The 25269-nt window shown below is 41.1% G+C and overlaps 1 protein-coding gene across 1 annotated transcript in view; it reads left to right on the forward strand.

Annotated features, from left to right (window-relative positions):
• LMNB1 (lamin B1) overlaps positions 1–17669 on the forward strand; it is a 40439-nt gene extending 22770 nt beyond the window's left edge. Inside the window, exons 5-11 of the mRNA XM_034774413.1 lie at positions 310–435; positions 11567–11787; positions 12398–12623; positions 15060–15164; positions 15558–15677; positions 16316–16432; positions 17143–17669. Coding sequence (XP_034630304.1) covers positions 310–435; positions 11567–11787; positions 12398–12623; positions 15060–15164; positions 15558–15677; positions 16316–16432; positions 17143–17184 — 957 coding nt within the window. The 3' untranslated portion in view covers positions 17185–17669. The remainder of the gene's footprint in view (positions 1–309; positions 436–11566; positions 11788–12397; positions 12624–15059; positions 15165–15557; positions 15678–16315; positions 16433–17142) is intronic.
• The last annotated feature ends 7600 nt before the right edge of the window (positions 17670–25269 follow it).

Below are 25269 nucleotides of genomic sequence, written 5' to 3' on the forward strand. Positions count from 1 at the left end.
GATGAAGACTTTTACAGTTCCAATTTGGGACATGTTGATGGGGTGAGCGGTGGAAGCTTGTACTGCTGTTTGTTGCTAGCACTCAACCAGATTTTGACTCTCGGGAAAGTGAATCCAGCACAGTAATTGAGCACTACACTTGCTCAATTACGATTACAAAAGAGGCAGCATGATGCTTTCCCTGTATTACAGACAGGAACTTTGTGGTTTATTAGTAATACTACATGAAATTTCTTTAGGTGACCCATGCTTGCTTACTTATTTAGTAGCATGTCTTTTGAGACTGATGTGCAATTTGCTTTGTTGTAGCTTGAGAACGCCAGACTCTCCTCTGAAATGAGTAGTTCTGCAGCTAACACAGTAAGAGAAGAACTGACAGAAAGTCGCATGCGGATTGAAAGCCTCTCCTCCCAGCTTTCAAGCCTACAAAAAGAGGTAACAAATCACTTGGGATTTAGACCTAATCCCTGTAATAGAATTTGATTAAAAGTTTATACCTTTTTTTTTTTTTTTTTATTGCATGTTAAATGGATTTTATTACTCTTCATCTTACTGACTTTCTAAATTCCATAACTTCTGAAAATAAAGTTGAACTGTTCTACAGTATGTATTTGAGAGGCATTATCTAAATTTTAAACTCCTTCCTGAAAATGCTTCACTGTTACAAGTAATACCAAAGATTATTATAACTGAAAGATTAGAACAAAAATACTTTTTTTTCTATTTGTTTACTTCATATATTTAACAGCTGTTTAAGGTCTGTTGCACTGTTTCCCTTGCATAGTCAGTCTTTGTTTATTGAATGGGAAAAGAAATCTTTTTTTAAAAAAAAAGGTATTTTTTTCAAATACTCACTTCAATTTCTTTTTGTAAGTAATTAAGTTTTTACATTGATATCTTTAAGACACCTCTTTCCCTTTTCTCATTCTCCAATGAATTATATATTAAAAATATACTGAATTAGTTTTGTTCTTATCTCTTTACATGTCTCTTGTTCCCCTGGTAGCTAACTTACTTCAGTTTATCTATTTCTCCATCAGATCATTCTGTCAATGACGAAGTGGTTAATGACTTGTGAAGTAGTTTCTGTTCTGCTAAGTCTGCAGTTTCGATCATTACAAGCAAAAAACTGAACAGGTTTTAACAAATGCAGGTTCTGTGGTATTGACTTAGAAATGGCCGGGGCCCCGGTGTAGGTAGTGTTGTTCTTGAGAGATGTTGTTCCTCTTCAAGAATTACAAGGTTTTATTTTCATCTCACATCTCTACCCCATTGTACTGTTTGTTCTCTGTGCTATATGGGTTCTTCTGCACTCATCACCGTAGTATCTGAGCGGATGGGCATTAAGCAATGTGATATTTGTCACATTTGTGTTCTCGTACTCTACATGCGCTTGGAAGAGGATGTTCTGTAAACTTTATTTTAAATCTACGCACATTGCTATATGTTTTAGAAAAAGCAAGGTCAAATAAATGCATCTTGCACTCGGAGCAGAAGATGGTGAAGGTTCTTATGTTCCTTTAGTTCCTGACTGAAGTCATTTCATCATCTTGGGCTGGCCCCTGAGAAAGTTCAGTCTCCTGATAGATGAGCTTTATCTTTATTGTGTACAGTTCTATTGTGCTAGAGAAGCAAAGTTGTTTGATCCAGGTTTTCATTCCAGAGCTTTAGTGGAACTTTTAGATACCTTCGGCCCAGGCCTTTAAAGGCTTTGAAGATAAGGACTGAGACATCAAACTCGATTCAATAGACAATCGAGAGAGGTGCATATATTATGGTGTGTTACTATAGGAAACTACAAAATAACATTTGAGGTGAGGTTTTTAAGAAAGCCATAGTGAAACCAAAAGAGCTTTTATTTGTTTTACTGTAGAGCCTAGGAGCCTTGGTCATGAACAAGGATCCCATTGTGCTAGGCCATCTACAAACACAGAACAAAAACATTTATTAAGTTTCTGTTTTCAAGGTAGGTGAAACAGTATTAAGCAAACAATAATATTAAGCAAATGGTTATTCTATATATAGAGGATTTCAGGTCTTGAACAATTGAGACCTACTCTTGCTTGGTAGTTCTGTAGTATTTACACTACATAAATATTATGTCTTCAACTAAAGAGAATTTTGTCAACTCCCTAGGAAAGAAACTCACCTTGCTCTCCTACCAGCACATACCTTGAGTACCATTTAAAGCAAAAGCTTGAGTATATAACAGGTCTTGCAGTATAACCTTCAAATTGTCAACTTCTCTTGAACCAGCAGGGAAAGAGTTCATGATTTGAGTTCCCTCCATCAAGAATATCCTGTGCATATCTAGAATTCTAGAAGCTGTTGATAATCTTGTCTGTTGGGACGAAATGTGAGAATATAAGCAGACCGTAAAATAACCAGAATTCATGAGCTTTATGATGCAGAATCTTGAATTAAACATATTGGAAATCAGAATAGCCTACTGAGCAGAGGGGTTGTATGTGACAAACACCACAGAGTAAACCACGCATTCTGCATTAGCTGAAGGTTGGTCCTCCCAGGAGAGCCTAATCTACTTGGTTACATAATCCAGACTGAAACTAGCAGAGGCATTGATAACAAGCAAATTTGCTTCTGAAAGGAAAGTTTAACTTCACCAAAGATGGAATAAAGCATTTGTGGCTATTCATAAACTTTAAGGCCAGAAGGGATCATCGTGATCATCTAGTCTGACCTCTTGTACTTTGCAGCCACAGAATCTGCAATTTTTTTATCCCAATTACCATTTACCTCTGTGTCCTGAATTGCTTTCTCTTTCAAAATTTGTTCTAAGACCTTACATACAATTTGAGGTCAAACTAACAGGCCTGTAGTTTCCTGGATCACCCTTTTTCCTTTCTTAAAAATAGGAACCATATTAGCAATACTCCCATCATAGGGTATGACCCCTGAGTGTACAGATTCATTAAAAATTCTTGTTATTGGACTTGCAATTTAATGTTCCAGTTCCTTTAATATTCTTGGATGGAGATTATCCAGGCCCCCTGATTTAGTCCCATGAAGCTGTTTAAGTTTCACTTCTACCTCGGATGTGGTCATTTCTCCTGCCATATCCTTGTTCCTGTTAGTCACCTTGCCACTACCCATAAGATCTTCATTTGCTTTATTAAAAACAGGAGACAAAGTATTTTTTTAGGTGTTGATCCATAGCTAGATTATCTTAAATCTCCACCCCATCATCAATGCTTAGTGGTCACACTTCTTCTGTTTTTGTTTTCTTATTTATATGGCTATAGAATCTTTTACTATTGGTTTTAATGCCCTTTGCAAGGTCCAACTCTGCTTGGCTTTTGGCAGTTCTCATTTTATCCCTAGACTTTCTGACCTTCAAAAGTTAGCTTTCCTTGCTTATCCATCCCACGTTCTATTCCTTGTAGGCTTTCTGCTTTCTTTTAATGACCTGTTTGAGATGTTTGCTCATCCAGCGTGGTCTGCAACCCTTCCCTATCAATTTTTTCCCCTTGCTTGGGATTCAGGTTTAAGATAGTTTCTGCAACTTTGACTTAGAATTACTTTGCCTCCACATTCAGATTCTTGAGTTCTTCAGTCCACTTCGCTAACTAATAACTTAAAAAAAAATTAGGGAATCCCTTTTGAAATCAAGGACCCTCGTTGCAGATCTATTTTTGTTTGTTCTTCCATTTAGTTTTAAACTGAATTAGCTCATGATCACTTAAACCAAGGGTGTCTCCTGCAACTGGTTCTGTGAGGTACTCACTACTCACCAATACCAAATCTAAAATGGCATCATCTCTCGTTGATTCAGTGACTATTTGGTGAAGAAATTTCTCACCTATCATATCCAGGAAAATTTGGGCCCCGCTATTATTAGTAGCGCTTGTCCTCCAATCTGTACCTGGAAAGTTAGTCTCCCATATCACACAATTCCCAGTAGTATTTATTTCATTAAAGAGGTTTCTAGCCTATCCAATATCACTATTGTTGACTTAATGCAGAAGCAATTGAGAATCTGCCAAGACCTCCAAATTGTGTGCCTTGTTAAAATGTGGGCAGTAGGCAATGTCCATATCTTACCAGTGCCTTTTACTTGGAAGAATTTTACAGCATTTCACAAACATCACATGGTTTCTTACTGTAATTGCTTGTGTAATCTATGCTCCATTCCAAATGCAAAACTCCTGTAGACTTCAGCTGGGGTTGGTGACAAGGTTTGAGTATAGAACTCACAAGAGATCCTTGTTAGCCTGATGCATCACACTATAGGATAGAACAAGAAGTTAAAATACTTTCTGTAATAAACAATGGAAGTGGAGGGAAATGGGAATTTGCAACAGATGAACTGAACTTCCCCAAAATAGAATTGAACCGTAAAGCTGATGATCGTGCTTACTGTTGTATTAAAAATTTCATGGCACTCTTCATATATAAAAGTGGTCAGTATTTGTGTCCTCCGGAAGGTAGCACCCATGGCAGCACGCTTCTTACAGTACCAGACTAGAAGCAGTGGTTCTAGCTACACCACTCAATGGAAACCCTACTTCATTTTAAGGTTTTCTATGACTGTCACTGACAAAGATCCCTTTGAAGGTTTTTGATTGAGATCTTTAGTGAATTATCTGTAATGAACACCCTAACAATGATTGCTTGGGTAGGATAGACCTTTTTGTATTAATGTAGTTTAAAGCTATGGCAGATGCATTAGAGTTCTGCTGAACCATCCAGATTTCCATCAAAAGGAATGCCCATGCAAGGTAGGTGGGCAAAAAGTGGCCATCTTTAGGACATGGTGTATGCTTGGCCACACCTGTCACTTCATTCCAATTCTACCTATGTCCCCTCTTTTTTTATTAGAGAAGTCTGGGTCTCTTGGGGCCATGTGTATCTCAGCATTATTTGGGGATTCCTTTGTATTTGCATCCTTTTGGTGTGGCATTGGCCGTATGTGACTCTTGGACAGTCTGGCAGGTGTGGAAGGGGGAGATATTGATTATCCATCCTCTTGGGGGGGATTGATTGTGTGTAGTGTGGGGTAGGACACATGGATTGCTTCCTTGGTGATTCACTGGATTTATTCCTGCAGAGTCAGAAAACGTGTACAGTCTATAATACTAATTTGCACTTGTCTTTTTGAGGCACTCAACGAGCTTTACAAACACTAATGAATATAGCTTTACAACTTTTCCCGTTAAGTAGGTGAGGTCGTCTCCATTTTAAAGATGACACTGAAGTACAGAAGTTAATTTACTGGCACTGGAAACTTATTCTAGGCTTTGCCACAAAACTTCTAACTCCTAGGGTATGTCTACACTACAGGATTACTCCCAATTTACAGAATTCGATTTTTGGCAACCGATCTTATAAAGTCCAGTGCATGTGGCCACACTAAGCACATTAATTTGGCAGTGCGTGTCCATGTACTGAGGCTAGTGTCGACTTTCAGAGCGTTGCACTGTGGGTAGCTATCCCATAGTTCCCGCAGTCTCCCCCGCCCATTGGAATTCTGGGTTGATATCCCAATGCCTGATGGGGCAAAAAACATTGTCGCGGGTGGTTGTGGGTACATCCTTCCCCTCCCTCCGTGAAAGCAATGGCAGACAACCGGTTTGCGCCTTTTTTCCTGGGTGAACTGTGCAGACGCCATACCACAGCAAACATGGAGCCCGCTCAGCTCAAGACAGCAGTCATGAACATTGTAAACACCTTGCGGATTATCGTGCAGTCTATGCTAAACCAGAACCTGAAAAACCAGGCAAGGAGGAGACAGCAACAAGAGTGATGAGGACATGGACACAGAATTCTCTCAAACTGCGGGCCCCAGTGCTTTGGAGATCATGGTGTTAATGGGGCAGGTTATAGCCATAGAACGCTGATTCTGGGCCCGGGAAACAAGCACAGACTGGTGGGACTGCATAGTGTTGCAGGTGTGGGACGATTCCCAGTGGCTGCATAACTTTCACATGTGTAAGGGCATTTTCATGGAACTTTGACTTGCTTTCCCCTGCCCTGAAGTGCCAGAACACCAAGATGAGAGCAGCCCTCTCAATTGAGAAGCGAGTGGCGATAGCTCTGTGGAAGCTTGTAATGCCAGACAGCTACCGGTCAGTCGGGAATCAATTTGGAGTGGGCAAATCTACTGTGGGGGCTGCTGTGATGCAAGTAGCCAAAGCAATCCCTGAGCTGCTGCTACCAAAGGTAGTGACCAAAGATGGCTTTGCTGCAATAGGATTCCCTAACTGTGGTGGGGCGATAGATGGAACCCATATCCCTATCTTGGCACTGGAGCACCAGGGCAGCCAGTACATAAACCGCAAGGGGTGCTTTTCAATGGGTGCTGCAAGCACTGGTGGATCACAAGGGACGTTTCACCAACATCAACGTGGGATGGCCAGGTAGGGTTAATGATGCTTGCGTCTTCAGGAACACTAATCTGTTTAAATGGCTGCAGCAAGGGACTTACTTCCCAGACCAGAAAATAACCATGGGGCTGTTGAATGCCTATAGTTATGCTTGGGGACCCAGCCTACCCCTTAATGCCATGGCTCATGAAGCCATACACAGGCAGCCTGGACAGTAGTCAGAAGCTGTTCAACTACAGGCCGAGCAAGTGCAGAATGGTGGTAGAATGTGCTTTTGGATGTTTAAAGGGTCTCTGGGGCACTTTACTGACTCGCTCAGACCTCAGCCAAACCAATATTCCCATTGTTATTGCTGCTTGCTGTGTGCTCCACAATCTCTGAGAGAGTTAGGGGGAGACCTTTATGGCGGGGTGGGAGGTTGACACAAATCACCTGGCCGCTTATTACGCACAGCCAGACACCAGGGCGATTAGAAGAGCAAACCAGGAAGCACTGCGCATCAGAGAAGCTTTAAAAACCCAGTTTCATGACTGGCCAGGCTACGGTGTGAAAGTTCTGTTTGTTTCTCCTTGATGAAAACCCGCCCCCTTGATTGACTTATTCCCTGTAAGCAACCCCCCACTTCCCCCTTTGATCACAGCTTGCTTTCAAAGAAAATAAAGTCACTATTGTTTAAAAATCATGTATCCTTTATTAATTAATTATAAAAAGAGGGAGAAAATTGACAAGATAGGGGTTGGGGATGAGGGAAGGAAAAGGCCACTAAAAGACTGCTTGGGTTGTCCACTGGGGTGGAGTGGGAGGGTGCATGGAGCCTTTCTCTCCCCCTCCCCCCCCCCCCCACCTCCCGGCATTCTTGGGCATCTGAGTGAGGAGGCTATGGAACTTGAGGAGGGGGGAGGGTGGTTATACAGGGGCTGCAGCGGCATTCTGACCCTGCTGCAGTTCCTGAAGCTCCACCAGACGCCGGAGCATGTCTGTTTGCTCATGCAGCAGCCCCAGCATTGCATCCTGCCTCCTCTGATCTTCCTGCCACCACCTCTCATCTCGAGCGTCCTTCCTGTCCTCGTGTTGGTCCCTCCTGTCCTCACGTTCATTGGCAGCTTTCCTGTACTTTGATACCGTGTCCTTCCACTCGTTCAGATGAACTCTTTCATCGCGGGTTGACTGCATGATCTCTGAGATCATGTCATCTCGCGTGCGTGTTTTTCGCCGCCTTATCGGAGAGAGCCTTCGGGACGGAGGGCTTGAAAAATTTGCAGCTGCGGGAGGGGAAAAAAGGGAGAGAAGTATTTAAAAAGATACATTTCACAGAACAATGCTTATACTCTTTCATGGTGACCAACACTATTCATATTACATAGCACATGTGATTTTGGTACAAGGTCGCATTTTGCATCTTAATATTGGGTGTCTGCGGCTTTGGTGTTGGAGATCACAGACGCAGGGCCGGGCAACAGAATTTGGCTTGCATGCGGCCATGGTAAACCATTATCTTTCGGCTTCTGCAACTTTCATAAAAGCAGCGCTTTCCTTTCCCATACCAAGCAAAGCCCATTGAGTGCTGCAGTTTTCATGTTAACGTGCAGCAGCAGAAATCAAACTAACCCCCCCTCCTCCAATTTTCTGGGATGATCGCTTTACCCCTCCCCCCACCGCATGGCTGGTGTCAGGGAAGATCCCTGCTAGCCAAACGCAAAAAGCTCAGTGCCGATGTCTCCCCTCTTCACCCCCCCCTCCCCCCCCCACCGCTTGGCTAGCTGCAGGGAAGGATTTCTTTTCAGCCACTGGCAAACAGCCCAGTAGGAACGGCCACCTTTGTCCCCTTAATTAAATTCCCATATTTCAACCAGGTCACCATGACCGATATCACTCTCCTGAGGATAACACAGCGAGATAAAGAATGGATGTTGCTTGAATGCCAGCGAACACCGGGACCATACGCTGACAGGCTTTGTCATGCAATGATACTAGATTACTTGCTACTAGTATGGCGTGGTCATGTGTCCTACCATGGAGGATGGAGTAAGGCTGCACTGCCCAGAAACCTTCTGCAAAGACTTTTGGAGTACCTCCAGGAGAGCTTCATGGAGATGTCCCTGGAGGATTTCTGCTCTATCCCCAGACACGTTAACAGACTTTTTTCTAGTAGCTGTACTGGCTGAGAATGCATCCCAAGTCCTCAGGGCAAATTAATCATTAAACGCTTGCTTTTAAACCATGTTTTATATTTACAAAGGTACACTCGCCAGAGGTCCCTTCCATGGCTTCATTGTCTGGGATACCGCCTTGGGAGGGTTGGAAGGGTACTTCAGTCAGGCTGAGAAAAAGATCTTGGCTCTTGGGGAGAACGGAGTGTTGTGTGCTCTCCGCAAGCTAGTTCTCCTCATCTTCCCCGTCCGCAGAATTCTCAGGCATGGCTGAGAGTACCCCCTCCTCGGAATCCACGGTCAGAGGTGGGGTAGTGGTGGCGGCCCCCCCTAGAATTGCATGTAGCTCAGCGTAGAAGCGGCATGTCTGCGGCTCTGCCCAGGACCTTCTGTTTGCTTCTTTGGTTTTCTGGTATGCTTGTCTGAGCTCCTTAACGTTCACGTGACACTGATGAGTCCCTATTGTGGCCTCTCTCCATCAGGCCGTTGGAGATTTTTTTCAAATGTTTTGGCATTTCGTCTTTTGGAACGTAGTTCTGCTAGCACGGAATGCTCTCCGCATATAGCGATCAGATCCAGTACCTCCCGTATGGTCCATGCTGGTGCTCTTTTTCGATTCTTGGACTGCATGGTTACCCGTGCTGATGAGCTCTGCATGGTCACCTTTGCTCTCCGTGCTGGGCAAACAGGAAATTAAATTCAAAAGTTCGCAGGGCTTTTCCTGTCTACCTGGCCAGTGCATCCGAGTTCAGAGCAGTCACAATGGTGCACTGTGGGAGAGCTCCCGGAGGCCAATACCGTCGAATTGTGCCCACACTAACCCTAATTCGAACCAGCAATGTCGATTTTGGCGCTACTCCCCTCGTCGGGGAGGAGTACAGAAATCGATTTTAAGAGCCCTTTATGTCGAAGTAAATGGCTTCGTTGTGTGGACAGGTGCAGGGTTAATTCAATTTAACGCTGCTAAATTTGACCTAAACTCATAGTGTAGACCAGGCCCTAGTCCTGTGTCTTAAGCACCATGCCACCTTTCCATGTTGTTTAAAGAATGTTTGGACAGATGACTGCCATAGATTTGGTTGTGTCTTCATGTTGTGTGCGGCTGATGTTGTAATGGGGAAACCTACAGGCACGCTGTTGTGGCTGACTGGAACTAATGAGCCACGAGGACTTCCTGAAATCAAACTTCAATACAGTATGAGCCTTTTCTCTCCCCTCTCCCACCCACCCTGCAGTGACATTGCCTAACTTTGCATTGGCGCAATAATGCAATTAATAAGTTCCCCTCAAAACCCACAAGTATTTCAGCCTTCTTCAAAGGGAGAAGCTGCTCTGAAAAGAAGTTGTTTAAAAAATATATATATATCTTAAGAGCAGATCAGTTGAATATGTATAATTGTATCTTCTGACTACACTCACTAAAATAAGTCTTTTAATGCTTTTTTCCCGCCCTGTCTTTCCTGCAGAGCCAAATGCAGATTTTGGGATAGTGACTATGCTTGTGTGTGGTTGTCTCCCCCCCCCCAGTATCCCAACATCGCATTGGCATCAATGCGGTTCAGTCACTTCAAGAAGTGATGAACCTACTCATGTGGACTGCCCAGTGGTGTGTTTCTGCCATATTGTATAATGCTACTCAGAGCAGATCTAGACCAGATAGTGGCATATTGCTAGCAGCTAGGCTACACTACTGTTCCCTTAACTGCTAGTATTAGTACAGCTGAATCCATGCAATTACAATGGGAGGTTGAACGCTTAATGTCGACGTGATTTCAGAGAGTAATCTGGATTCTTTTCTGGCTTGTGCATCAACAGAATTGTTGAGTTTTCATCATGTGGGATCCATGAACTGGAAAAAATCCAGTTTTGTGTTTCAGTTTCCAGGGTGATTTGTCAGGGATGGCAGCTAGGTTTTTAATACCTGTAAATGGAACGGACTTAATTTGGAAGATACACCTCTACCTTGATATAACGCTGTCCTCGGGAGCCAAAAAAATCTTACCGCATTATAGGTGAAACCGCATTATATCGAACTTGCTTTGATCCGCCGGAGTGCGCAGTCCTGCCCCCACCCCCTCCAAGCACTGTTTTACTGCGTTATATCAGAATTTGTGTTATATCGGGTCACGTTATATCGGGGTAGAGGTGTATTAAGGTATATAGGAGAAATTCCATGATACCACTTAGTCCAGGGGTCTCAAACTCAAATGACCACGAGGGCCAGTTCATTGGCCTGAGGGCCGCATCACTGACACCACCACCCCCCTCACTGCCCCCACTCCACCCCTTCCATGAGGCCCCGCCTCTTCCCACCCCTTCCCTGCCCCCATTCCAACCCCTTCCCCGAAGTCCCCACCCCAACTCCGCCCCCTCCCTGCCCCCAGAGGGTGCATGAGGGCTGTGGCAGGGACTCAGAGCAGGGAGTTGAGGTGCAGCAGCGGGTTGGGATGCAGGCAGGGGGCTCAGGGTGCATAAGAGGTGTGGGATGCAGCAGGGGCTCAGGGCAGGGGGTTGGGGTGCAGGAGGGGGTGTGGGATGTTGGGGGCTCAGGGCAGGGGGTTGGGGTGCAGAAGGGGTGTGGGGTGCAGCAGGGGGCTAAGGGCAGGGGGTTGGGGTGTGGGGTGCAGTAGGGGGCTCAAGACAGGGTTCCAGGGTGGCAACGGCACACACCAGGCCCCGGGAAGTAGCTGGAACCATGCCCCTGGGGGAGGGGGGACGCAGGGCTCTGCATGCTGTTTGCCGCTCCTGCCACTGGTCTGGGAGGCTCTGCATTTTAATTTAATTTTAAATGAAGCTTCTTAAACATTTTAAAAACCTTATTTACTTTACATATAACAGTAGTTTAGTTATATATTATAGACTTCTAGAAAGATACCTTCTAAAAACATTAAAATATATTACTGGCACACAAAACCTTAAATGAGAGTGAATAAATGAAAACTCGGTACACCACTTCTGAAAGGTTACCGACCCCTGGTCTAACCTAACTTTCAAAATCTAGGTTTCTTGACACCCTCAAGAAGTGAATCTTTTCTCTGGGTGCTGCTAACTTGTTTTTCTGTTTTGTTCTAGTCTAGGACATGGCTGGATAAGATGCAGGAGCTGGAAGACACACTGGCTAATGAAAGGGACAACTATCGCAGGATGCTCTCTGACAAAGAAAGAGAAATGGCTGAGATAAGAGATCAGATGCAGCAACAGTTGAATGACTATGAACAACTTCTGGATGTGAAATTGGCTCTGGATATGGAAATCAATGCATATAGGAAATTGCTGGAGGGTGAAGAAGAGAGGTAAGAAATGATGTTCTATTGAATATTGTTGGTGTCTTTTGAAGGACAGACATTCAATAAATCTCAAGAGAAAGCTCTTTTGTTGGGAGACTTTGATTAAACACTTCAGGGTCTTTTACTACACATGTCCATATTTACCTTTCAAAAATAAGAGGCCCTATATAGCCCCATGTAAGGTGTGGGGCTTTTCATATTAATATTCTCAAAAGCTAATAGGTGTTGTTAATTTAAAGGCAAGATGTGGTAAGAAGAGATGAGCAAATCTGCAGGGCATTTCTGCAAAACTTTACTTTTTTCAGCAACCTTTAACAGTACACCTATAAAGGGAGAGAATCCTTAGTATTAGCAGCTTTTTAAAATATGGAGGTGAAGCGTGCTTTTTTTTTTTTTTTTTTTTTAAAGGGTCAGGCATGAGTATTGCTTATTTTGTTAGTCTGACTTAAGTGGAATAGTATGCTAACTCTTGGGGAGCCAGATATGACAAGAGCACTGGGGCGCTTGCAATGGCAGCTTGTTTTGTTAGCACATAATTTTCATTTCCTTATGGCTGGGTTATGTAAGTGAGCATTGAAATACTTGAAGTGTGACGTGTTTCCTTCCTCAAATCCAGGTTGAAACTGTCTCCCAGCCCATCTTCTCGGGTGACAGTCTCTCGGGCATCATCAAGTCGTAGCATGCGCACAACCAGAGGAAAGAGGAAGAGAATTGATGTGGAAGAATCTGAAGCCAGCAGTAGTGTCAGCATCTCTCATTCAGCTTCTGCTACTGGAAATGTTTGCATTGAGGAGATAGACGTGGATGGAAAATTCATCCGCTTGAAGAACACTTCTGAGCAGGTTTGAAAACAAAATGATGTGCCATCACTTTGCGATATACTGATTGCAAGAAGGCAGCCTCAGGCTGCGTTTGTCTTTCAGGCTTTGTATTGTGCCAGAAACCAAGAGTGCTGTAAAAAGCAAATGGCTCTAGGATTTGGTATTAAATTAATGATCCAGCATGACCTCTTACCCAACATTCTGGCATCGGAGGTATTTTCTTCCTGATAACATGTACAGCTGAGGTTCCTAAACACTTAATCATGTAAGATGATAGTCACATTTCTAGGCACTGAGCATACACGTAGTAAGAGACAGACATTGCTATCTAAAATTACAAGGCAAAGGGTAGCAAAAAGAAAATAGCCTTAATTTACAGATGGGGGAACTGAAACACAAAGTTGAAGGTGCTGTCTGTATAGGCATTTGCCTCAATTTGCACCCATCCAGTGTCCAGCTTTCAGTGCAAAACCCTAATTTTAATATCCAAAGCCACTTATTTTCACCAGTGGAGTTTATTGCTCTCAGAACTGGGGTAAATGGCACCAGTGTAAGTCACACCATACAGTGCCTTGTCCTGTCAATCCTTGAGGCTTGCACTGATCCAGCTACACTGGCTAGCCACAAATGATTGAAATCATGCCAGATCCACAATGTAGATGAGGCATGCTCATGGTCATGCAGAAAGTGTTGGAAATTGAACCTAGATCTGAGTCCCATTAGTATGCCATGTCTACAACACCATGCTTCCTCTCCGCAACCCCAATTGCCAAAATGGTGCTGAGCATGTCTTGTCCTTGACTGTTTGCAGCTAAACTGTGTTCAGAAGGAGTTTGTGCATCCAGCACTGGTGCCTGATGCCAGCAACGGATAGACATTTCAAGTATAGACAACACTAAAAAACTACAAAACTTTGAACCCTAATTGTTGCAGCCTGGCCTAGTGTCCCTTTCTCCACTCGCTGGGTCCCACATGCTTTCAAGTCACCAACCTCTGGGGAGCATCTAGTCACTTTCTAGCTCTGGGTATGTACAGGGCATGCTCCCAGGCTCAGACCTCTTGTCTGAAGCCCCTCCTTGGGACATGGAGCACTTCTCTGCCCTAGAACCCAAAAGCAGAGTCTGAAACTTTTGAAGCCCCCCTCAGAACTCCACTTAAACTGTGGGTGTGCCTGGCTTCTAGTTTCTGTTTCAGAACCGTGTGGTAGGACAGCAAAGAAAACAGGCTTAAAAAGCAATTTCTTAATCACAAACTTTACTCTCAAAGTAAATAGAGAAAGTCCTGATGCTCCCTCCCTGTATCTGTTGTCACCCTTCTGAGAGTCCAAGGTTTGTCAGAGTTTCAAGCTGGGCAGAGTCCCTCCTGTCCTCTTGCTCTTGCAAGTTCTTACCCTGCATAGAGCATAACCTCACTGTCAAGTAGGTTCTCTGTCCCTTTTTCATGTGTTCCACTGGGATGCTCCAGCCCCTCCTGCAGGCCAGTGTGTAAGAAATCCATTGTTTCATAGTGGTGGGCCTGTGGTTGTCATTCAAAGTGGATATCCCCAGATAGTCCTTCAAGAAGGTGTCCAACATCTTTCCAGAGCAGGGCACTCCCTGGAATGCAGTGCAATACGAAGTGTGCAGTTCAACACAATACAAAGTAGACTTCATAATTTGGTACAGATATATCCCACTTTGTCACATGACTACTCAACCCTAAACCTCAATAAGATAAATAGGGCTGCCCCCATATGTTTTAGTGTCTTCAGACTCAAGACAGCATTGCACTCACACTCAAGTTTATCTCTATATTCAGAAAAAAACATTTTTTTTCAGAATTAAATCTTCAATTCTACGTAGAAAATGTTCAGTTCTTCATTGGAAGTGTTCAATCTGCAGAGACTATAAATGTTTGTGTTTCTTTACTCTTGCCATCACTTATAAAAAGCCATGTTACACCAAGCATGGAAAAAGCATTTGTCACAATAGTGCAGTCACAGAGTACTGTTAGGGAAATGTGTTCCGAAAAAGAAAACTGACAGGAGAGTCTTGGTTTTCCGGAAGATTGGACATACTTCATATGTAAAAGTTTGAGTCTTAAAGGGTACTAAATATTTGTAATGGGGTTCATATTCTATATTTCATGAACCAAGCTGTGATGATAGCTGTCACATTTAAAAATAATAAACCCTTCAACCAATTTAACATCAGAATTATAAATTAGATATGGGGCAATGTGTCACGTGGTGTGATGTTTCATTCTGGAAAATGAGAGCTAATCTGAGTCTGTTCAGCACTGTGGTTATGTGGACTTCAAGGACAAGGTGATAGCAAATATTACAGAAAACTTTCCAAAGCTTTTTTCCTTGCTGTCTGTCTGGGGGGGGGGGCTTTATGATGCGTTCTATTTTTCTTGTAGGAAATTATACTTGTTGGTGTAAATTGAATCTTAAATTCCTTTCCCTTTTGTACATAGGATCAACCAATGGGAGGCTGGGAGATGATCAGAAAAATAGGAGACATTTCTGTCAGTTACAAATATACCTCAAGATATGTACTAAAGGCAGGCCAAGTTGTTACAGTAAGTGAAATTAGCTTTGATAAAGATGGGAAATTGTTTGAAAGCAATGTAAACATAAATAGGACAATAAGTTTTCAGTTTTTAGTCATTTTCCAATCACTTAAGATATTAGCATCTGTATTGACATCAAGTGCACCTTGAGCTTTGACCATGCACTTGCACATGAAGATATACATTTAAACTGTCCAATCTGCATGTACAGAAGTGGGTTTTTTATACACAGGTAAAACAGATGCAAAGAGACTGGGCAGAGGCATCCACTTTTAATAGGGGTAAATTAACCAAGTTTTTGCACCTAACCCCTTCTCTTACATATTAGCCGTAATCACAAATGTATTGTGTGACGGAGACTCATTTCATTAAGGTCTCTGTATGACATCCTTTCTCTTCCAGGTCTGGGCTGCAAATGCTGGAGTTACCGCCAGCCCTCCCTCTGACCTCATCTGGAAGAACCAGAACTCTTGGGGCACTGGCAAAGATGTGAAAGTTATATTGAAAAACTCTCAGGGAGAGGTAAAGTAGATTAGATATAGTTAAACCTTCCTTGAAAGATTGCTAACTGGACTGACAAATTAGGTGCTGGACAGAAGTTGCGTCCTAATAAAGATGAAGCATTTCAAAAAAATGTTTGAAGATCGTTTTAAGGCCAGTTTCCCAGTAAGGGAATGCTTGCCTCCTGGCATTATGGTGAAATGCTTTTACTTTCTGCTTGAGTTAAATCTCCAAAACTCAGTAGCATTTGCTTATAAATGCAGTTCTCTGAAGCATAAGCAGGTATTCAGCTGAATTAAAGTGTCTCGTCTAGTGACAAGTTATTTACTATAATTCAGGTAAGGTGCAAGATATTGGAACTTTGGGAACACTAATCAGTTGAGGAACCATCAGTTGACTTCCAGGGAGAGAGAGAAAATTCTTAGAGCAGGAAATGTTTAAAAGAAAACTTAAAAGTTAGACCAAAGTCCCTGGCAGAGTCCGTTTAGCCACTGGAGGAACTTAACAAGAAAACAATATGATAAGTGCATTTCTTATATGAACAAGTAGAGGTTCTTTGTTTCAGGGTAGAAGTAATACTGGCACCTGGATTAGAAGCATCAGGTCTCTAGACTCTGAGTGTTAGGTTTTAGATAATAAAACAGTAACTCTTATTGCAGGAGGTTGCTCAGAGAACCACTGTCTTCAAAACGACTTTACATGAAGGTGAAGAAGAGGAGGAAGTTGAGGAAGAAGCAGTTGAAGCAATTGAAGAAGAAGATCTTTTTCACCAGCAGGTATTTTGTTAAGGGCTGATTAGTCTAATTTTTATTTAAAAAAAAATGAGAAGCCAAGCTCACGAGCACTGAATTTTGGGAAAATATCAGTCCAAGCTCATAACCAGAACACCCATATAGAGGCATAAGTTAGTGCACCAGATACTACAGAATTCTACATATTACCATAAAGAAAGAGTTATGGCTGCTGTGGGAAATATTATTTTCAGTTGCTAGACTTTTTGGTTGAAAGTCAAATCTCAACATTGTTTATGGAATAAGTATAGATTCAAATTTTTGTTGAACAGTAGTTGAAGTACTTCATTATTTGCACAACTCTGTTTCTTGGATTGTACAGTTCAGTACCTTAAAGAATCCTAGCAATTTAAGAAAATATAGCTATATCTTTAATGTGCTTAGTTGGAAAAACTTGATGCCCATTCCACAAATCTGACCAAATATCTAGCTTTACATTCCAAAATAACAATTACCCTTAAACTTGTGTTTTACTGGTTCCCTTTTTTCACTACCTCCCCCAGCAGAAGATACCTAGCATTCCTCTGGCTACAGAGGGTAATCTATTTTGAATTAAAGCTCTGTAGTAATGACTGATTTTGGCTTAGACTATGCCAGGTATCACATGTTATAGTGGTTTGAAGTGGCATTTTTAAGATGCTGAATTTTCTACTGTAGGACTTTTTTTCAGAGCTAACTTTTTCTATTCCTAACAGGGAGACCCAAGGGCAGCTAACAGAAGCTGTGCAATCATGTGAATTTCTTCAATTAACCAGCTTCCTCAGATTATGGTAATCCTGACCTATAGCGCAGAGCCTTCTCAGAAGCACAATATTTTTGTATTTCTTTTATGTGAGTTTTTAAGCTGCAAGTCTGATGGCCTTAATTTCCTTTGTCACCGAAAAGAGTTTTTTTTGTAAAAGAAACCATATCTGTAACTCTTGCAAGATGTGAATTGTTGACACTGAACTATGTACTGTCTGAAAATGACCCCTCAATTTTTTATGCCAGTCTTTTTTTATTCTTGTTAAAAGGGAAATATGCCACTGTGTTGTGTGTTTTGTTTTTTAGACTACATCACTTAGACTAGCCATCTGCTGTCGATCCCTTTATATTTAGGTGCTGTTGGGGAGTGGAAGGCATTTCCAAGATGATGAATTCTTTTGTACTGAAGACTTTGTTTTTGTACTACGCAATCAAGGTTACAAAACTTTTTTATAGAAAGGACAAGCTTTTCTTTTTTAAAAAAAAAAACAAAGCCTAATCACGTAAGCACTCATAAGAGGATGAAGGAAGCAGAAAAACTTGTTTTATTGGTACCTTTTTCTTTACTTAGTTTCTTAACCAAGGGTGGGAGGAGGGTGTTTCATGTTAAACATGCTAGTTGTGTTTTTAAAGATAGTGTAACTTGCTTAAATTTTCTTATGTGATATTAACAAATAAAAAGATGTTTTAATAAGACATGTCTTGTCTCCAGATTTTAGGAAGAAAGCTAAAATTCTCTTTAATGGGGAAAAGGCTAGATACGGTGAAATGTGGAATCTAATCATAGATCCCTTTGCATCTGAAATACGTGGTCCTCAGCCATCTGAAAGCTTCTCTATTCTTGCTGTGCCCAGACACCCTTTTAGTAATTTACTGGGCCAGAAACTTTCATTCCTTTATCTAGACTACAGAAAGCCCAAATGAGGGTTTGGAATTCAAGCATTCTGTCTGGTTCGCTCTCTCCTGGAAGAGAGAGCCATAAACTAGGTATGAGTTGGTTAAATACTTACAATAGATTGCGGCTAGGTTAATATCTATGCTAATAAAATTACTTGGCTTGTTAAGTTCATGCAACTACTTTAGGTTGGTTGTTTCTTGACATGCAGAGAAGAGGATTCAACTGGCTCAGATAATCCATGTAAAAAGTGATTACTCTCAAAGGCTCAAGTGGCAGTCATAAGTCTTGCTAGTTGGTCTTGAAATCTTCCTCCAATGATGATGAATGTACTCAATGGAATTATTTGGAGTGAAAGGTCCTTCTATTTGGTCATCTACTCAACACTTATTTATTGGTGCATGCATTATCCTTAACTGTTCCTGAAAGTTGCTTTGCCTTGAATATTTCTGGTAATTCTCACTGTCTGTTCTTATGATTAAAAAAAAAAAAAAAATTGACATATTTGTGATGGGGGAAACACTCAAGTTTTCATTTGGATAAAGCACTACAAATTTGCATACTCGTAACTCCTTAGAAATACTATGAACAACTTTTCCCATAGCAGTTGAGAATTTCTTCTTAAAACTCTGGCCACGATGAGGAAAGCACAGGAGTGACCTGAAAACAAAATCAACTAAGCTTTTTCTTAAAAACCCAAAATTTGGGTTGAGTTTTGGGTGAATTTGAAGAAATCAATTTAGAGTTTTGTTTTTTTTAATTGAACTGGTTTGCCTATATCAATTTAAATATCCCTTGCTAAATCTTATAACTTGTCTAATACTTTACCTATGTTTGTCCAATGGAGCTAATTGATCCCTGTTTATATTAATCTCTCTGCTCTCTGTGGCTTTCTTCAGAACTGAACACACCCTCTTCACATACTCTTTCTATGTAGGAAACCGTCACTTACATTCTTCATTTATACTCTCTATTTACAGTTTTAAAGCTGATGGCAGAAACTAGAAGGGTATTCCAATTAAGGCCCACTCGGTGTCAATTAAAATGGAATTTCATTCTGTACTGTCACTATTACTAATGACCATATTCCACATGTAACCATCGGTGCTGTTTGCAGAACTTGAAAAGCCCAAATCATAATTAAATTTCCTTGGTTTCAAGTTCATAGAGTTCTGCTATTTGCGCCCCTGGAACTGGGAATTTTACATGAACAGGACTGTAGTTCTGTTTGCCAGCTAAACATACGGATAGGAGTTGGTATTTGAAAATAACTTTCTATTAAGAGAGCTTCTTGTTGAGTACATTGCAAATTTATTGAATGCTGTGGTAAATCAACATCTGTGCTAAATGTCAATTTTAAAAATGCTATCTTAATAAGATATTCAAGTTTTTTTTTTTTTCTTTAAACTAGCAGGGTAAGTGCTAGTGAATATAAATGACCTTTTTGTGGTTATGAACTGCTGAACTTCACAGTGAAACATCCTACCACAAGATGGGAGTCTTGCTACCAGAACATGCCCTATAGATTTTTACCAGTGCCTTATAAGCTTCATAATTACTTGTAAAAGTGTTTGTTTCACTTTACTGAATGGACATAGTGAAATAAAACATAGCCTTTTTAAGCTTAGGAAGTAAACTTGGATTTATGCCAGCTACAGTCTGTTTTTTAAATGTTAACTTCTTACTTATTATAAACTTAGTTTTGACACCAGCTCAATGGTTGCAGGGTTGTCACATTTATATATATCAAGTGCAACTTCTGTTTTGTGAAAAGTGATTATTCTTTCTCACACAGAGGTTTTGTGTGTATCCTAGAGTGGAATTGCATTAAAACCCACTTGACTACTTCAGTTGCTGCATTAGTCTTTTAACATGTGTGCTGATCTAGGTGAGAGTTAATCTAAGCTGATGTATTTAGGACAGGATCCTGATCAGTGAATTAACTACTAATAGCACTGTGCAATGTTGCATTGACTATGGTTCTCAGGACTATTTCTGAAGGTCATTCTTAGTTTATTCCCTGGCTTCCTAACATAATCTAGCAGTTAGCCTTGCAGACATGTTCCACTTGTGATGTGCGTGAACACATGAATGATTTCTTTTGCACTAATGTGTGAAGACTTTTTTTTCCCTCCACTACAGAACAGGTACAGTAAATCCTGTCCAAGGCTGCCATTTCTTGACAGCTGTAGGTTACCTCACAATATGAGGAACTATTCAGTGGTTTAATTGCATATTTGCAGTAAAATATTATACTAGATTTGGACTATGTTAATACAGCCAGGTTCCTATTTAAGCCAGAACAGCATTCCCTGTTAAATAGCAGCTGGTCTTATTTTTCAAAAATAAGGTTTATAGTTCAAGTACTTTTTAGCCTTTGGGTCTGTGATTCTTGAGACAAGTTGCATGTTCTTATTGATTGGTCCTGTAACTTCTATAAAACAAGTTGCATTTGTTCTGTTCTCTGCAAAATAATTAACCCTTTAGCATTAATCATTTTAAATACAATGGATGCGTACTAGTAAATTATAATAAAACCAAATATACCTGTGTATTCACTCCTGCTTCCACTTGACTTTCCTCCCAGCTGCATGGAGAAGGAGGGAACTAGCCAAACGTGTCTGAATCAGACTTGTTCAAGCATCTGGCATAGTATAAAAAAAATTCAGAGAAAATAAACCAGAATTGCTCTTTAGGAGTCAGTTATTTAATTCACTTTTTGCAGGAAAAACAAAATATCCTGAGTTCTAGTCTAACTGGTAAGGAAGGAACTACTTTTTCAAATGGTGTGTATTTAGTTACCTTTGTGGAATCTTGAGCAGTGGAGTGGCAGAACGATATTTGGAGGGGGAACTCTTGGGGGAAACTGCCTTTATACTCATTCAGTACCTTGCATATTATGGATGTTACTGGGAGAGAGCGGGAACTGTCTGCCCCTTTGAAGGCACAAACTGCATGCTAATTGATTATAATGTGAAGTAAGTTTCCTCAGGCAAAGGAGGGACTATCTAATGAGCAGGGAAGTAAACTGTTTCAAAGTGCCTGCCCCAAATAGGATAGCTAATACTAATCAGATGAGTTTTGCAAAGGAGACACAGGCAACTTATGTAAGTTCTAAATATTTATCAAGTTTCCCCACCTTGCTACTTTTGCTACTTGCTAGCTCTGACTTCAGTCTTTAATTAAATAGCTGTTGTGTGATACGAGTTTCTGCAGGCTACTGTAATAAACAGAAGTCTGTTGGAAATAGAAGTTGAGTGGCAGGAGATGTTTCTTATGGTCTTAATTCAATAACTTCAGTGTATTTGAAACTGTAAAATGTTACAGCAACTTTCATCCAAGGATTGTATGTGACAGTTATAACTATAAACTTAATGTCTTAGTGAAGACAAATGTTGACTCATTCCGGACTCTTTCCATTTCATGACTCTTTTTAAAGTTTCCATCTGTTTGATTTTAGAATAGCTGTTTTTCAGAATTCAGGAAGCTCATAGCAGAAACCTTTGAATAGTATTTAAAGGCAGAGAGACAGTATTGTTACAAACAATAGTGATTTATTTCTGAAATAAGAATTGCTATGCTACATGAATTTTCATTAACAAGTATAGAGGTTTTTTTTATGGATCCACTGCTGTGGACAGAAGTCATTACTTGTCAGACAGGCAAAAGGTATCCTTGTTCTGACGGGTTTAGTTTAAGGCTGTTGATTAATCGCAATTAACTCAAAAAAATCTAGATTAATCAGTTTCAATTGCACTGCTAAACAATAGAATACTAATTGAAATGTATTAAATATTTTGGATGTTTTTTCTACCTTTTCAAATATATTGATTTCAATTACTACACAGAATACAAAATGTTCAGTGCTCACTTTATATTTTTATTACAGTTATTTGCACTGTAAAAAGGATAAACAAATATTTTTCAATTTACCTCATACATGTATTAATCTCTTTATTGTGAAAGTGTAATTTACAAATGCAGATTTTTTTGTTACATAACTGCACTCAAAAATAAAACAATGTGAAACTTTAGAGCCCACAAGTCCACTCAGTCCTATGTCTTGTTCAGCCAATTGCTAAGAGAAACAAGTTTGTTTACATTTACAGGAGATAATGCTGCTGGCTTCTTATTTACAATGTCACCTGAAAGTGAGACCAGACGTTCACATGGTACTTTTGTAGCCGACATTGCAAAGTATTTATGTGCCAGATATGTTAAACATTTGAATGCTCCTTCAGGCTTTGGCCATCATTCCAGAGGACGTGATTCCATGCTGATGACGCTCGTTTAAATCTGTGAGACAATTCTCCCCCAAGGAGTTCAATGTCTCCTGCTTTGTGTTTTATCCGCATTCTGCCATATATTTCATGTTATAGCAGTCTCGGAGGATGATCCAGCATGTTGTTCGTTTTAAGAACACTTTCCCTGCAGATTTGACAAAAACGCAAAGAAGATACCAATGTGAGTTTTCTAAAGATAGCTACAGCATTCGACCCAAGATTTAAGAATCAGAAGTACCTTCCAGAATCTGAGAGGGATGAGGTGTGGCACATGCTTTCAGAAGTCTTAAAAGAGTAATACTGTTGCAGAAACTACAGAACCTCAACCACCAAAAAAGAAAATCAAACTTCTGCTGGTAACTACAGAACCTCAACCACCAAAAAAGAAAATCAAACTTCTGCTGGTGGCATCTGACTCAGATGATGAAAATGAACATGCATTGGTCTTCACTGCTTTGGATCGTTATTGAGCAGAACCCATCATCAGCATGGACGCATGTCCTCTGGAATGGTGGTTGAAGCATGAAGGGACATAGGAATGTTGTAAATATCTTGCAACACCAGCTACAGCAGTGCCATGTGAATGCCTGTTTTCACTTCCAGGTAATGTAAACAAGAAGCTGGCAGCATTATGTCCTGCAAATGTAAACAAACTTGTTTGAGCGATCAGCTGAACAAGAAGTAGGACTGAGTGGATTTGTAGGCTCTAAAGTTTTACATTGTTTTGTTTTTGAGTGCAGTTATGTAACAAAAAAAATCTTCATTTTAAGTTCAACTTTCATGATAGAGATTTCACTACAGTACTTGTATTAAGTGAATTGAAAAATACGATTTTATTTTTACATTGCAAATAGTTATAATAAATATAAAATGACACTGTACACTTTGTAGTCTAATTGAAATCAATATATTTGAAAATGTGCAAAACATCCAAAAATATTTATATAAATAGTATTCTATTTAACAGCGCAATTAATCCTGCAATTAATTATTTTTAATCGCTTGACAGCCCTAGCTTATTTTAAATAGACCCTAGGATATATACAAAACAAACCATTCCTTTGCACTATTACTGTGTGCCCATTGCTTAAAACGGATGTCAACTTCCCAGTTTCAAGGAGCTTCAAGTGCTAAATGTACCAATTTTTTTGTGGCTAAGATCTTTTGTCCTGTTCTTTGAAAATGTTATTTCCTCAGTTGCATGCAAGATCTCTCCAGCCTACTGGAATGGAGGCAGAGTTCTTTGCTTTTAGTTCAACAAAGCTTCTAGTTTAACATATTTACTGATTCTTCTCCCCCCGCCCCCCATTCTTTCCTCACTCTCTCCCTCATCCGAGTAGAGTAGATGTTTCCTTTGGTTCTCAGAGACCTTTTGCAAAGGATTCTTTCCTCTGAAGTAAATTTTTCTTTACCTTCTTATTTACATCCTCTTCCCTGTGCAGTTTTCTCCCTGACTTGCACTCCATCTGGAGAGAGGAGGAGGATCTTCACAGATGCTCTTTTGGAAGGGTTGGAGACTCCCCTAGCTTAGCAGTAAATTCCTGAAATCTTATCCACATCTGCAGCATTTTGAAGCCCCAGTGGCAACATTTAAAGAACTCCTGCTTCCATGCTCAGAAGAGTAATTTTGCATTTGGAACAGACTGCAGTGCTTGGGGCAGGCAGTTAAGACCAGATGTTGTTCCATGTACCTAGCACTCCACTGAGACATAGTACGGTGCCTACTTCTGCAGCCAGTGGCTTAGCTGCTGCGGCTTCGAGTAATATTCCTATGGGTGCCCTCAGATTTTAAGTAGCAGTGTTCGTTAGGCCTATGCATGCCTCAATTGTCTGCTTGCGACAGACCCTCAGCAGCATCTGAGTTGTTTACTGTATTTTTCTTGTGCTTAATAGTTTGTTCTCAGTTTCCTTTGTGGTGGTTAGTTTAGTTCTGTTTTTAAAACTATAGAATTAGTACAGCTATCTTTAAAAAAAAAAAAAAAAAAAAATCTTATACTCCACCTGTTCTTTGTTTCTTCCCCTCAGGAGAACTTAAACCAGTTCTTCCAAGTTTAAACATAGCCTCTTGGCACCATAGGCAATCCCGAGCAGTGATGGACACTTCTGATGTCTGCTGCCTTGGGGAGTCACATGTTCCAAAAAATTGTAATTTCTGTCTGCAACTTAGTCTGGTTAGAAAGAACCGACAACTTAAACTCTCTTCATGATGGAGAGTCTGCTCGAGCCAGCTTCTCACCCTGGTCAGGGGACTCCCTGCACAGTACAGCGGTCTCTCAACAGGTCAATTGTTTCAACCTCCTTACTGCAACGTTCCCCTAGAGCATTGAAGAAGAAATCCCTCTCAAAAAGACTCTAGGAAGAAGTCTTTTGGGTAGAGAATCTGTTCCTGGAGAGAGGGGTAGCCGGGGGCATTGGGGCATGGGTCAGTCTCCAGAGCAAGGAGCTGGCCGGGGACAGTGGGACACGGGGAGAGGGAAAGCAGGCGGAGGTCGTCAGTCCAAGGAGCAAGGGGCTGGCTGGGGGCAATGGGGCAGGGGCAGAATCGCTACCTCTCTGGGATGGGAGCCAGTTACTCTTTTGTGTTCTCTTCCTGCCTTCTGGTGTTGGCTTGGGTTATTGTACCTGACTCGGCACTGTGTGATTCCCCTGCAGCTGATGCCTTCCTCCCTGCCCACGGGCATGCAATTATGCGTTTTAAAAAAAAGTGTTAATTTTGTTTTCAGTTAATCTTAGGCATTAACTGTGATTGACAGCCCTACATCTGGGTGTACAAAACACCACAGCGGATGCCCTCCGCAGACGCTTCTCACAAGATTGCAAATGGGAGATAGATCCCACTATACTCGTCTGAATATTTCAATGTTGTCGCCCTACAAATAAGCCTGTTTGCCACAGCCAAG

This window comes from Trachemys scripta, chromosome 6 (genome assembly GCF_013100865.1).
Source record: "Trachemys scripta elegans isolate TJP31775 chromosome 6, CAS_Tse_1.0, whole genome shotgun sequence".
NCBI lineage: Eukaryota > Metazoa > Chordata > Testudines > Emydidae > Trachemys > Trachemys scripta.